Source organism: Cinclus cinclus, chromosome 1, assembly GCF_963662255.1.
Source record: "Cinclus cinclus chromosome 1, bCinCin1.1, whole genome shotgun sequence".
NCBI lineage: Eukaryota > Metazoa > Chordata > Aves > Passeriformes > Cinclidae > Cinclus > Cinclus cinclus.
This window is the reverse complement of record NC_085046.1, coordinates 105440304-105456231: the sequence shown is the minus strand read 5'-3', so window position 1 is coordinate 105456231 and position 15928 is coordinate 105440304. Positions and strand designations below refer to the sequence as shown.

The 15928-nt window shown below is 42.6% G+C and overlaps 1 protein-coding gene across 1 annotated transcript in view; it reads right to left on the bottom strand.

The window, feature by feature from the left end:
- CABLES1 (Cdk5 and Abl enzyme substrate 1) overlaps positions 1 to 15928 on the bottom strand; it is a 70860-nt gene that overhangs the window by 22534 nt on the left and 32398 nt on the right. Inside the window, exons 2-4 of the mRNA XM_062488492.1 lie at positions 14423 to 14494; positions 12077 to 12169; positions 5244 to 5321 (exon numbers count right to left, since the gene is read on the bottom strand). Coding sequence (XP_062344476.1) covers positions 5244 to 5321; positions 12077 to 12169; positions 14423 to 14494 — 243 coding nt within the window. The remainder of the gene's footprint in view (positions 1 to 5243; positions 5322 to 12076; positions 12170 to 14422; positions 14495 to 15928) is intronic.

The window sequence follows — 15928 nt, the reverse complement described above, 5'->3', positions numbered from 1 at the left end:
TGTAAAGCTAATATGTGCTTGGTTTCATTCTTTTGTTCAATTTGTAAGAAGCAGGGAAAATGGGCAATGGTCAAGAAATGCAGGGATATTTCAGTTTCCCTGTCACAGGCTAAAAACAGATAGCTGATCTTCCCCAGGCATAAAGAATGATAAATGCTCAGGAAAAGCACTCAAGATTGATGACTTAATCAAAACTGCCTTGCATACAAAATCTGTTGGGGAAGAACAGCAAGGAACTTGGTAACAAATCTGAAGGATGCAACAGAGTATCCTGCTTTGCTGTCAGCTTATTGCTACTATCCATATGGCAATTTACATGCTCTCATTTCTCCTGTAAATAGTGCCCTGTTTTCCACACTCATTAACCTGCCAAATAATTGATGGCAGCAAGACAACCACACGAGTCCTTTTATTTTTTTTGCCTCATTTTGCATATGACTTTCTTAGCCAGTTTAAACACTAAATATGAGTAAAGATTGCAGAGTTTAGGTAAAGACAGCTGTTGGGAATGCCACGTCTGTGGACTGATTGATCATTTTGGTTAGATATTATTTGGGGTGATAGTGCTGAAAACCTCTTGCTCCTGGCATCATTGAACATATTATTGTTCTGGCCAGCATTTAGTTAAATTCAAAGTTAAATTCAGCAGTGACTTATCTTTAGAAACTGGATGAAGCTGGTTAGTAGCATTTCTGAGAAGGACAAACATTCTTTTTATCTAGTGATTTGCTGCTTTCCTTCAGAAGAATGGTCTGCTTCCTGGGCTTCAATCCATTTGATTACTCATACTGCATTATTTCCTTTAGCTGGAGGCAAGTTTCATCAGAAAAATACCTGTATTTTTGTCAAGACAGCAATATTCAGTAGCTGTGCCTTCTGCAGGTAACTTTCTAACCACTTAATTAATTCAATGCCACAAAGAATAAAAGATTAGGTGAACTAGCCATCCTTACAAGGATGTGCACTATCTGATGGTCTGAGTTTTCTGTCCTGTAGCTCATCACCTCCAGCCCTGCTGACAGTCAGCCACTGTGAGCCCAGGTCTGAGCGCTCCATGTACGACTAACCAGGCTGCAGTGCTGCATTTGTGTCATACTGCCAGCTCTCCTCCTCCCCCAGATTCTCCAGATTCATCTTCCGGGCAGGACTTCACAGGAATTTGGAAGCTCGTAAAAGAGTTCTTACAACACCACAAAAAATATCATCAGAATAGGTACGATTTCAATCTGTGGATGCTTTTGCCATTGATAAAAAACAAGCCTAAAAAGTGCCTTTTCCAAAACATGTTTTTAAATCGTGAAGCACAATAGCGTGTTCCAAAGATAAAAAACAAATCACACATCAGAACTGTAAACCCAACTGCAATACTTTTTATTCTTGGGGTGAAAAACAACACGGTACCTTCTTCCTCCTTTATAACATCTCTAACAGTGACAGACAAACATAGCCATTGTCCTTGTTTGAAATTGCTTAGTCTATATGAATGAGGACTGGATTGCTGTCACTTGGCTGCAAGCATATGCAGACCATTTTTCAGGCCACCACATCCTGCTGGCCACATGGAGCAACTTAGACAACATCTGTGAGCACTGTCAGAGTTGTACTTTCTCCTTGGAAGCTGATGGAGAAGCAGTGCCTGGAGAAGCTTGAAGAACAGGCAAGCAATGGAGAATAGGCTCCCCTCTCCACTTCCCAGGATATCTGTTTTTTCCAGGGCAGGCAGAGTTGAACCTGGTTCTTCTCCATCCTGGCTGGGGTCCCATGGTGGGTCCACAGAGCACCCACTATGATGGGGAGCGGGGTGGGCAGAAACCTACAGGAACATTCTCAGGAAGTCTGGCTGCAACAGCTTCTCTTTAGGGACTTAAGTGTCTGGAGCATGACCTGCCTAATGGCTGAAAGGATAATATCTGCTGTGTCTGATCCCCGTCTCCTGTCTCAAAGGGCTGAAATCCAATTCACCTCAAACCATCTGGAGCCCATCTCTAAGCGAGTAATTCCTTCAAGTCTTATTTAATCCATTTGCAAATGGCTTCAGTCTTTGGTTTGCCATGACACAAATCCCCTCTGAGGCCCCAGAGCAGGTCAGTATGTGGGTGTACATGCTGGTGTTGAGGGTGTGTAGTAGGACAGCTTCCTACTGCTGACTTGAGGAATCTTCCCCTGTCCTGGAAGTGGAAAAGTATCAAGGCTCAACTCTGTTTGCTGTGAGCTTCCACAGTGACAACCCACCTCTGACAGAGGAGGTGTGTGCCACAGCAGCTCAGGGGATGCACAAGGTGCACCTTTGATAAATACGGGAGATGAACACCTCAAATTTTCTGCCTATCTACAGAACTAGATGGGGATCAATGCTTATCTGTGGCAAGGAAGATATGAAGTGGATACAGAAGAGGCAGTTTCAACACTGTTCATGAAGTAGATCTTACATCTTTTGGAATATTATATTCAAAGAAGAAAGAGGAACCCTTTATCCATTAAGGTTTCCAAGGCATTAAAAACCGAGAGGCAACTGCAAAACCCAAACCTGCAGTACTAGCACTTGCCTCTAACCTGTTCATCACATAATGACTTTGTATGTCATAAAGCCAAAAATTCAGACAATCTTTCTCAGTGTCTTTTAAATCAAGAACAGAAGCAATAACACTGTTACAAGTGTTTCCACATCACTACATCACTCCCTTTAGCTACCACTAAGCCCTGCCAAGGGACTGATGACTGGGCTGTAGCATCAAGAGATACTGTGGGGCAAGGGATGCCAGCAGGCAAGATGCTCAACACCTCCTTCAGCTCCTGACTTGCAGTGAAGATTTCCTTACATTGTTTTCACCTGGCTATATCTGCTCTCACACTTGCTCTGCTGGTCTAGACAGGGGAAGAAAAGTAACATTTAGGAAACTTATTCCAGGGGCAACTCAAACTTCATCCCCTTGTGTACATCTACAACTCTCTCCCCAGACCACCATTTGTATTGGTACAACCACTTAAAAACATGGTTTGGAGGTTTTTGGAGAGGGTTCTTGCTGTTGCAGTTTGACCTCTGCATGGAGGGCAAGTAAGTGAGATCTGGAGTCTAGAGTACACTTCTCGCACCTCATGGTGAGCGGTGATGCTGCCTCATCCACAAAGGACAAGTACATAGAGTTGTGACTTCAGAAAGTGCTTCTACCATGTTTTTATAACAGATCTGCTCCTGCAGACTGTATCTACCAGCATTGGTAGAGTATAATACAGCTCTTCTGCACTGTCTCAAGTACAGCACGGGCTCACAGCCTCCACAAAACAGCTGTGCCCAGAGATTTTCGCGCTGGCCACAGTGCCTGTTAGTTGGAGCAGAGGTGGAGAAGCAGCAGCAGCTCCACTATGTGCTCCTCTCACATGGAACAGTTCCTCCTGCCTGTTCATCTATCCTACTCTCCCACTCCTGCTGTGGCTTTCTCCACTTCAAATTTCAGATGTGCCCATAGCTCCCTGCAATGATGCATTTCTTTACATTAACTATTCAGTGATATTTGCAGAATACAAACAACCTGAGACCTGGGGACAGACATCAGCAATCCAGGGATTCAGAGAAAGCAAAGCTGAAGGATGCTGTCATTACAGTACTTCATAAGAGTATCCAGTGTCTCCCCTCCCCTCCCTACTTCACATCCAAAATGTGCAAGTATGCAAGCACTGTGCAGCCTGAACAGAGTGCCTACAGTTTATGCTATACTGCCTCATCTGTTCTTAGCACCAGCTGTTCCTGGAAGGAGGTGCCACTGAATTGTTTCTCTCTTCCTCTGATGCTCTGGAAGAAAGACAGAGGGCATTTTTTAAAATCTTGGCTTTTTAGCCAAGGGAACAGAGCTGGATTGTTGTGTACCGGCACTTGCTACCTTCTCATCCCATGCCCTTCTTGCTGTGCAAGCACAGTACAAGACATGACATGCTGAAATAATATTTAGTTTTGCAGCTGGGCTCATTACTGCTGTAATTTAGGAGGTATAACCAGTCATCAGAATTTCAAAATATGTTCAATTTTCAATAAAGAGGCAACTTCCACAGGATGATGACCATAAAAGAATGACAGTGTACTCAAGAACAAAGAACAAATCTGCCAGTCTGTCAAGAATTTGCCTGATGTGTCATCACATTTTAATTAAGGGAAAAAATTTACTGTAAGAGAGAGGAGACAGAGTCAACACTCTGAAAAAGGTGCTTCCTTTCCTTTGTACATTAAAAATAAACTCCCTTTTTCTTTTTGATCTACTGGTGAACCAGATGATTGTGACAAATCACTCCCTAGAACTAAATAAATGTCAGGAAAGTATGAGCCCAATTTGTCCTTTGTACAGATTTGACTATAGATGATTTGTGGATCTTTCTAACCCATCTTCGTGTATTAACTGACTATTTCCCACACATTTTGTGCTCTGCAGTCACTGAGTCAACCACAAGGTCTTCTCAGGTCTCTGGCAAGTGGGCATGGTGGCCATGCTTCTTCCCCATCCCAGGGCCAGCACTGCTGATCCCAGCCTTGCACTGCACCTCTAAAGGCACCCAGGTGGCCATCAGAGCCTGCTAGGCCACATCTTCCAGACAAATCCGGCTTCTTCCACTTCTGTGATTTCAGTGGAAGAGCTAAAAGCTTTCTCAGTCTTTGGAGAACTACTTCATTCCAAAGGAACTTTTCTATCAGAATTACAGTGTCTCAGAATGTGAGGCAACTGCATGGACAGCTTTGAACCTGTATAATATCATGGCCAAAAGAATATTTTCACTGATTGAATGATCTACCAGTGACTAAAAGTATTAAATAAAAGAGTATTCTGTTTAAATGCAAGTACGTGTTCATAGTTCTAGAAATCTAGATACAGTAGCACCATGTTCACATAGGAGAAAGAGAAAGCTAGGATGGCTTACACAATTAAAGTTGTGCTGTCTGGAGTATTTGTTTTGTCAAAGATGAGTGAAGCCGGAAGGAACAATAGAAAAGTGCATTTTTTTCAAGAACATTGATTTCATGGGTGTAGTTTTCTCCAGCTTAATAATTAAAGATACCACAACACATATAAATAAATTTGGGACTGAGAGCTGTAGTTTTAACCTGGTAATGGTCCACAAAGCAAATACACCTAAGAGCATTTACCTCTTCTCAGAGCAGACATGTAAAAGCATTAGCCTCCATCATGCTGTTGTCTGTTATCAGGTCTACATGCAGGCCCAGAAAGACTATGCAGTACACGTATAAATATACATACCCGACTTGGGTACAGTCTCGATATGGCAGCACTGAAAATATGCTACAGAAGGATCTTCTGCTGCTGATAAGGACTATTCTAAAATATAAAAGAAAATAAAAGAAATCAAAGACTAAAATTTAAAACTCCCACCACAATAATCAAAGCAATAGATGTTACCATTGAGGAATTTGCAATCACAAAACTTCCATAATGGACGATTTCTCCATCCTCTTTTACATCTCACAGATATTGCGCTGTGGAGTCTTTACAGAAGTGCTGAAGCTTGTGCCACAGCAAATGAGCAGTGAGTGAGTAGTACAGCCCCATGCCCTCTACAGGCTTTCTAGGAAGACTGTCTTGAATATGTGACTTGGAATCCAGGACAGATGCTTTCCTAGTGAAAGAAGTCCACCCACGGAGGCAAGGGGGCATTCTGTCAACTCACTACAATGGCTAAAACTCAAGAGACAAACCCAGCAGCAACCCAGGTGATACACACCAACAATTACCACTGATACACACAGTCTGGCTGCTGGATGTGACCTTTCTGGGCTAAAACAAAGGACTGTCAGCTTCTTGTTCCTGAAATAGGCTCCATCCATCAATCAGGCTAGGTTTGCTATTATCCTAAGTTTTCAGATCCTTTCACTATTTTCAAGCTTCCTCCTTGAGTCTTCTCCAATTTTGCCCCATCACCTTTCTTTCTTTCTTTGTCTCCAGGCCCTATCCCTGACCTCAGAAGTTGCACATCTTCCAGTCTTACCTTTAAGATCAGTTGTAGCCATGACACTCTGGCAGTGTCTGTACTCAATAATCATATTAGCCCTCTTGGTTATGGTGTTGACACTCAAGCACAACCAATCCCACAGTTCCCTGACACACCTGCCTCAGTCACAATTGGGGCTGAATCCCTCCTCTTCCAAGCATTAGCCAAGATTTGGCTACATGAAATCATACATCATCTGCCTGCAGAGAGCTTATCTCAGAATTCAGGACACTCTTGGAGCAAATGCCTTGTATTTCTAACCAGTCTCCAAATCTCTGCAACATCTGCAAAGTCACTGTGTGATACTGTCCTGGTTTCAGCTCAGATAGAGTTAATTTTATTTGAATCAAATACCTTGGAGCAACCTGTCTGCTACACAGCCACACTGTTGCCTGCAGCCATCAGGCTCTGACATATTAAGCAACATCAAAACCACCTTGAAGTCAAGACCCACTTCCCATAAAACAGAGTGGAATGCCAATAGCTACATTATTAAAGTTTTGGGAGATGCAGACTTTGCAAGAAGCCAAGAGAAGCTTGGTCAAGAAGTAAGATATAAAATGCCAATAAGTAACTGCTTACAAATATACTCTTTTTCCTTACTACCTTCAGGACACTGAGAATTGTACCGTTGTACAACTGACTCTTCTTTCCTCTAAAGTTGGATAACAGGCTGCACCATCTCAAATTCCTTTAAGACAGAGTGACAGCAATTTGTGATGTTTTCTGACCTGATTAGTGTTAGAATTTACTGGCATTCTACCTTTCTAAAAATCTCCACTTGTGGTAAAAATGCTAGGACCTACCACTACGTTGGCTGTCAGGGCTATTGCACTTAATTGTTCCACTCTCCAACATTGATTTTTCTGACATTTGTGTCCCACAGATCTGTATGTGAGGATTTAACCTGAATTTTTCATCCTTTGTCCTGCACCGGTCAAAGCTGGACAACAAACCCTAGCAAGTTCTTTTACTCTTTGCTGTCTGAAAACCAGCACATGCACCTATGAATCTCATACCAGTTACGCTGTTATTAGAACACTGTTTCCTTAAGGGACCAGCTTAGTCATTGCTCTTGGAAAAGGTTTAGCTCCCCAAGAGAGCTGCTGCATGTAATCCTTGGAAAAATGCAGAATGATCGATTTTCCTTCTCCTGGATTACTCCAGGAGTAAGTAATAGCAATCCTATTTTCTTCCTTAAAAACCTGTTTGAAAGCAAAGAGGGATTTACCCTTTAATGAAGAAGGGTTTCTAATAATAAATGTGCACACAGCTTTAGGAAGCTCTCCTGAAGCAGACGAAGTACAATTTCATTCTTGTCTGAATGCTGTAACACTCCTTACCTAAGGGAAATGTTTCAGATCCTACAAGATGGTCTCACAGTGTGGCACTGAGTTACAGAGGAAGGAGGAGTAATTTTTCCCATTTGAGAACAGCAATCCACAAGCAAAAAAACTCTGGCATATGATTAATTTTGTGCTTGCCACTGCTTACTGTTGAATGGTTGCTACTCACAACAGCTTGCTTGTTCACTGGAAGCCTTGTTTGCTGATGTATGAAACTTGGCACAGGTTTCAAGGCTGACATCAGAAAGCATCTTTGAATTCGGAAAACCACAGTACCCACTAAGCATATTATCCCCCTCCCTCTGGTTGCTTCTGGAAATACAGCTCTTCCACCAACGCCCTACACCTCCCTAAAAATACCACTCAACTCTTAATACTTAGAAGAAAAACAAACTGGTGCTTCCATGTCCACAAGCAAAGACAACAGTAGGAAGTTACCATAGAACTGTGTGTATCAGAAGGAATCAGACAAGAAAGGAAATAAAAAGCACCAGCCCAGTGTCAATTTTTTTCAGATTTCTTTCCCTTGGGACCCAAGTATTGCCTCTCTTTCCATAAATCAGCAGATCCTCTTTACACAAAGAATCTTCCAGGCAGAGCATGAGAGGAGCCCATGGCCTCCACTGCCAGGATGCCACAAAACCTCATCTGCAAAGCTGCCAAGGGAGAGTGATGCAAAACAGCTTTAGGAGCTGGACTGGAAAGGAAGCAGGGAAAGCAGTGGTCAGATACTCATCATGGAGGGATAAAATGGCATTTCATGTATAGATCTGATGACATGCATGGAAGCAAAAAAATTCTGAAAGCCTGCAATGGTTTGCTGGGGCAGAAAGTCCAGGAACTTGCCACAAAGTATGCTTTGGAGAAGAAGTTGTGGTGGAAGTCCATTGCTGTTCAAGAAAATAAAAATTATTGCTTATGGGAGAAAAGTATTTTCCTGGATTTCAATTCTTCAGCAATGGGCATCTACAATCCTGCACACCCCTGAAGGAGCTATCTCAGAAGCTGTGTGAGAGCGTTTACATGCCTTGATTCCAATTGTGCCACCTAGAAACATTTAAAACCACTTCACATTCTTTAATTCTCACATTTCACCAAAAAGTTGTACTAATTACTATGGTTCAGAGCAACCATTATTTTGCAGGAGAATTTTGACAATGTGCAAAGGCTATAAAAGCTGATCTTCCAATTCCTTCATGAAGTATATACTGCAAAAAACCTTAATGAGCACAAAACTCTCAACAGAATCAGTACTTTGTTGGACTTGAAGAATAATGCCTGTTTTCCCCAGCATCTGTCGAGGCTTGATTGTGTTCCACCAAAAGGCTGCCATCTGGCAATGTGATATACATCATATATACTATCCACATGTGGAATACTGTAGCCTCTTTTCTGATTCCTGGTTAATGATTTTTGACTGCCAGGGCTCTGTTGCCCTACACACAAAGGTGAACAAACAAACCATGAATGCTGTCAGGGTAAGCAGCCCTCATTTTGAAGTCTCAGAAGTTCAAGGACAATTAGAAGGTGGCTGAGAGGAGTTATGAACTGTGAGGGTGCTGCCAATCATCAACCTCTTAGTCTGCATGTGTGTGCAATTAAGAGAGCAGCAAAAGAGACATCTCATGATGGTTTTTGGCCTTCACTTAGATGTGTTTGCTAACAAAAACTGAGAAAGTAATGGCATGGGGGTAGGAGAGGAATGCTGTTTCACTGCTTTTTATACCTGATATATACAATAACTCTAAAGTGGTTCTTAAACCATTCTTACCAGTACCTGTTTTGCTCAGCTAGCTCAGGTTGCTATTTCGGTGGCTCATTTTTGCTAATCTTCTGCTTCAGTGTTTATGGAGGGTATCACCAATAAACCTGCTGAGTAAAGTGGGTAAAACCATATGCTGGTGGCTACCTGTGCTAGTTAGTATGTCAGGGTTCACTTGTCTCTGTCTTTAAATGGGAAAATTTATTTTGTGCTGTTTTACAAGACTGATTTGCTAACACAGACTAGGAACACTAATTTTCTAACTCCTTTAATAAGCCACGACCTAGAATTCCAAAGAAACTGGTTTAACCAGTGATCACAACTATCAACAGGAAGCTTTACAAGGACTGGCTGATTAAGCTCCAGTCTGTATATTTACTGCATGAGCTTTTTCTCTGTGCTAAATAGCTGAACTCTTATTTTTACCACAGCAGGTCCTGCCTTGCTGCAGAACTGCCAAAGGCTGGACCCAGAGCATCATTGCTCAATGTGTGTCATCCCTGAGGCTGAGAGTGGAAGAGCTCTCAGTGCCACAGGACAAGGACACATACATCACCTTACAGGTTGAGAGATGCAAACAAGGGCAGCTGCTGGAGAGAGGAACCCTGAGCTATCACTCACACCGCAGTTTTCTTTGCTGTGACACAGCCACAGGCCAGTGAAACAATTTCTGAAAGAACTGGCTATTTTAAAGCCCGCTCATCAAATTCACCACCCAAAAAAATATTCAGCGTAGATGTTCTCAAAGCTGGGTTTCTCATCTTAAATAGAAGACTGACATACAGTGACAGAAGGGTCAGGGGTTTTGGAGGGAGCTCAGAGCCTTGACTCCAGCCCAGCTCAGCATCTGCATCCTGCACAACCATGCATGAACCACCTGGGAAAAGGTCGCAGGCATGGAAATGAACCCCAGGAGGGTTTTCTATCCCTATCTACAACACCTGTGCTCCTCTGTGTCACACAGAACTGGGAAGGACAACAGCTTCAAAGGTCTTAAGGTACTCAGAAACACAGCTGATTTTAGGCTGAAAACATAAAATAGATCCACCTGTATTTCTAGAGGTCCTTTTCATCCAGAATGCCTATTAACTCCAGTGACTATATCCAGACCTTTGGGAATAACAGAGCCTGCCCTCAGATTACTTACTGCTAGACATAGGGGTGATACAAAGTGTTAACTCTGTTTGCTTTGTTTTGTTTTTTAGCTAGCATCTTTGTGGCTCTACGAACATTGGATGAAAACTATTGCCAAAACTGTGCCTCTTATTCTTTTTGTATTTGTATTCTAGATAAAAAGATCTTTATTATGATTGTGGAAATATTCTGGAAAACTGTGTCTGCTCATAAAGATAAGAAGCCAGTTGAATAACGGAAGCTTTCTCACTGCTTTCTTAGCAAGAAAAATATTCAGTTATATTGTCAGACATATAATGACTGATCTATGAATTAAGATAAAATGTTGCACATATGCTACAAATATTTTTCTGCAAAACATGGTGAAAAGAATTTACAAATCAAATATTGATTCTTTTGCAGGTAATATTTCTACCAAGTTTTTGCCTAGATTTTATATGCACATCTCAGAAATTAGTTGTTCTCTGTGGGATTTACATAATACCATGCAAGTATATTTTGCTGTAAGAAGTTCCCAAAGCATATATCTACTTATGCATGAAATGGACTAAAATCAAAGGGCTGCTTTTCAGTGTTTGATTCCCCATGTATTTTCTATAAAGACAATAATCAGTGGCTAGTCAGACAACAGTCAAGTCAACAGTTCTGCATGTGTCTGCTTGATTCAAAAGTTGGGTCTAAAAGCTGTTTCTAAAATCTCTCAGGGCCACCTTGAGCAACACTTATGTTGATTTCTCCCTTTCACTGCATTCAATTGTATGTGTGAGAATAACAGTGATGAAAATTTTTCTTGAGCCAAGTAACTCCTATCAGAATTCAATTCATAAAACCTGGGGTTCAATGAAAAGTTAGAATTTTGACTGATGGGGTTCCACATCTAATGGAAATCAAAGGCTACGGGCACAAATTGGTCCGTCAAAGTCCAGGGCAGTTTTATGAGAACAAGCATGTGCAAGAGTCAACTCTCACTGGGACAGTTTAGTCTACATGCAACCTATTCAGGTGGCAGAGTTCAAACCTATTCAGATTGTGATGAACAAGAGTAAAGAAATCACGAGGCACACGGAAAAACTGTCTTTAGGAAAATCAGAGAGGACAGGTATCTTCTTTATAAGCAGGGAGGAGCCAGTTTCACTTCTGAGCTGGATGATATTACAATGGAGAACCCATTGTGCTGAAGGATACACCTTCAGCTGATGGGAACACCAGGCCTTTGATGTAAGCCATGTCCCAGCCAATGGTTGCTGTACAGGTCCCACCAGTGCCTATGGCTGTAACCTAGGCAGATCACATCCCAGTTCAGACACAGGTGCACCACTCACACATTCCCTGGAAGCCTCTCTGCCTACATCTGCCATGGAAACTAGGATCCCATGCCTCACCTTTCCAGGACCATTCTTGGCTGTGCATTTACCAGCATGCTGTATCCACTAATAGATGTTGGGAATGTCCTTGAACCATTGCTAAGCTGGTTCAGGCAGGCTCAGCTATGTGCCCCTCTCACACTTAGGACATGCAACACCCTTGAAGAAATGCAACCACATTATGCCTAGTTTACTCCAACATCATCACAGATTTTCATTTTATGTGGGTTATTTGTATTAAGGAGACACAGGTCTTAAAATCTGTGGGCTAGCACTTCCATTGATATGTACATCTCTGGGGGACAGAGCATGCACTGCAGCCTGCACCCTCACAGAATCTTTGCATTGAAAGAATCCATCCATTAGGAGATATGTGGTGAGTGGCAATGGCTGTGGTCTTGCAGGGGGATGCTGATCCTGCCCCTTCCCTCACATCCCATGGGCTGCCCCTGCAGAAGCAGCCTCTGCATGCACAGTACCTGCCGTTTCTGGTATCGTGCTGCCGCATGTTCTTGATAAAATGAACCTTCTTAAAGTTCTTTGGTCTGGGTGATCCTGAGAGTGTCCGACATCTGAAAAATAAATCAGTTGCAAGGGAGGGGAGGGAGAAGAAAAAAAAAAAAAGTTCTCAGTTCCCTGCTGTACCGCCAAGAAGTCTACACAAAAGCAGGAAGGAAAGACGAGACAAATGATTCAAGTCACCCTGTGTTAGGAATCAGCAAGAACAATAAAGACAATAAGTCTGGAAACACGACAGCTCAAACAAAAAAAAAATATTTAAAATAATAATAATAAGAAAAGGCACCATCCCCCTCCCCTCATGCAAAAAAAAAAAAATCTCAGCAAAGTAAAACTTCCTGTAATCTGCCATGACAGCTTAGCCCAAGCTTTCAGAAGAAAAAAAAAGTAAACCAAACCAAAACCTAGCAAATATGCAATTTTCCCCACTCGCACCACCACCCATGCTTTTGTATGCACCTCAACTATTGATAAAGGAGCTATTGAGAGAAGTTCTTGTTTTAATTTTAGAAAGATTTAAATCTCCTATTTGCAGGGATAATTCCTATTTGATTTTTAACTCCAAATATTATTTTTCACATTCCTGACAGCATACGAAACAACTGAAAATACAATAAACTACTCCAGGAAAAAAAATAATCGTTCTTCAAAACATTAAGCCTTAAACCTATTTTACATCTGAATGTGCTTTATAAATTACAGTTACAGAAAGAAATTGCCAGAGGGAGGAGAGATGAGACAAACAGCAATATCCTCCCCCCACCTTCCAGCCCTGCTCTTTCTAATCAGCTGAAACCACAGCGCCTGTGAAAGCGCTCTCTGTTTCATCTCGGGGCTGTTTTGTGGCAAGGCGAGGCAGAGCTCGCAGGCACTGGAGACGAGTCCTGCGCTCACAGAGCAGCCAGGGCTGGACCGCAGCTGCTGCATCCTCCCTGGCACCTACAGGAGCAGCATGCTCTGCGGGTGCATGGGACCAGCACAGCCCCTCAGTGTTAAGCTTCCCTAACCTGTGTTTTTCATCCTCTCCCCCTGCACAGGCAGAGCTCAGCAGCTTCTCAAGCCCAAGAGGCTGGACATTGGACTGAAACCACAGATCGCTGTGCCAGTCCCTGCTGCTGTACCCAAACACCATCGTGCTGCACAGACACACCCTGAGAAGGGCACCCCATCACTTTGTCATTTCTGCCTTCCTCCTGCTTGTAAAGGCCTGGAGATTCTTTCACTCTCTGATTGCAATTACCCTTTTTAACTTCTTCCCAGGAAAATGGCACCGAGAGAGACATTCTGCCACCAATTCTGCAAATTAGCAAGTAAAAATACTGCCTGGCATACCATACTTTGTTTGTATCTTTTACCAATTATACATGTTTGAATCATTTATGGGAATGCTTTATAACATACTGGTAAGCGTGCAACAGTAAGCTTTGTAAAAATAATCAAGCTTTGGTAATAAGCCAATTGGTACAGCCTCTACTATTCTTTGCTTTGAGGTAAGGAGAGACAGCCAATCTGCATGTGGATAAAAAAGTCTGTAGGTTAAACACCAATATAAATCAGATGGATTACAGGTCCTAAGATAAAGAGGCAGTCAAACTTAGGCTGCCGTCTTGCTGAACAGCTGACCTGGAAGCATTCCATGCACTGGTCATATTACTGGCCAGCCAGTTTCTGAACTGTTCAGCAGTTGCTCCATTTTCCGTCATCCCAGAGGATTGCTTAGTGACTAATTACTGTGGTCCCCAGTGAAGGAAGCTGTGGTCTCCCAGATGCACAAATCAAAAGCACTGAAGCAGCCAATATAACAAGGATGGGAGCAGATTTATTAGTGGGGCAACAGTCACAAACCTACCTGCTGAGACACAGTAGTACAAGACACATAGACAGTAATGCTGGTAATCAAAATAAGTTTTGGTGTGCTGAGAGAATAAACAGTAAAAATTCATTAAAAATACTAGACTTCAAAAACTTACTGAAGTAAGATGTTAACCACAGATGTTAGGGTGCTGCTGACTGGGGGCTAGTCATTCATATTGGTGACAGCCTAAACTTTTCTATTAATCCAATCCGGCATTTTAATTCCTGACATTTAGCCTAAATACTGCCTTTTTGTTTACTGACCTAAAGCCAGGGAATGTGCAATTCATACCAGCCACCACCTCACAGGGCGTGTGAAATTTCAACTCTCTTACTATGAAGAATATCTTAGTGTGAAGACCCAGCTACTCTTCAACATGAGGAGGGAGAGCAAGCCTGCCCATGCATGTGCTTTACAGACAAGAAGCCAGAGAGAGAGTAAATAAAATGACCTCCGCAGTGGGGCGTTTTCCTCTATGTCCTCCAGAGTCTCCAGAGAAGATCGCTGGGAGATCAGGCGACGTCTGTGGAGAAAGCAGAACACAAAACATCACTGCTGATCAGAGGGCACAAAAAGTCCTCAGAGCAGTTATTCAGTAAGCAAACGGCTCTTCACTAGCCAAGCCATACCTTTGGATATTAATAAATTTTGTTCTGTTTTGCGTGTCTTAATCTGTTTCATTCCTACCAGAAGCAAACTTACTTCATACAAGCTGCTACAGCAAAGCAGAAGTCACAGCTTCGCAACAGCTCCTCCTCAGTTTGTGCTCCCCTTCCTTCAAGGGTTTAACACCCATCTAACACAGTCCCACATGTGCTGCTGTACAGCTGGCAATGCTACAAGTACAGAGTTTTGACAAAATAATGCAGACATAGATCCACAGAGACTGCCTGTCCTTCACACTGCCACAGGGGACACTTTGCCCCTTGCACTTTCTATCAAGCAAGTGCCACTTGTTTCTCCATTATGCCCATCTCATCACTCCTGTGAGGAGTGTCTGAAGTGAAATGAAAGATGATAGTGCCAGCAACACTGGTTATAAAGCAGCAGTTTAAGCAGAAGTTCTGACCATCCCCATGAGCAGTACAGGTGAGCTAAGCTGTGTTTTAAACCATTTTCCTATGTCTTAGTCACATCCTTCCTTCACCTTCAAATAAATAATTATGGAAATCTTAGCATTACAGGTTTTCTAGCTTTTCTAGTAAGCAGGGAAAATGCCCCAGTACAGGCTTTGTTTTAGCAGCCACTGCCACTGCACAATCTCCAAACACCCTGACAGCAGCAGAAAACAACAAGGACTGCACCCAACCCTCCAAAAACCACTGTAAATACCATAAATGAACATGTAAGACACAGCCCACCCACAGGCACATAAAGAGAAATTAAGCTGGCAATCATTGAAACTCGTCAATGGGCGTCAGAACAGCTGCAAGAGCCGGCAGAGCCATGGCACCGTGCCCCAGCACCCGGCTGGCAGGAGCTGTGCCAGCACCCATCCATCCCCAGGGACATGACTGAGGCACAGAGCACCTTGCCAGTCACCTCATGAGTATGAATGATAAAAGTCTTCAAAGACTGTTACTATTTCTTGCCCAATTCCCACTGAGCTGCTTTACTCCCTTGATCTGCAAGCAGAGTCTCAAGAATGTCATGAGCACTCCTATATGCTCAGAAAGGTGCTCATTAATTTATTTCTGGGCTGTATTTTCACAATAAATTGTTTTCTCTGTTGGCAGTATAAACAGTTTCTAATCCTTCCTGCAATTCCCTTGCCCCCCCCCTCAGTTGTGCTGCTACAACTGTTCCTGCAGCTGTGCTGCAAATCTGATTACCAAAATGTTTTTCAGTTCAAAATAACCCCAAGGTTCAGTGATTCCATTTGTTATTAATTCAAACACCAAATTTCTATCACTGACCTACAGACAATGCATTTCAGGACAATTTGAATGTGCACATA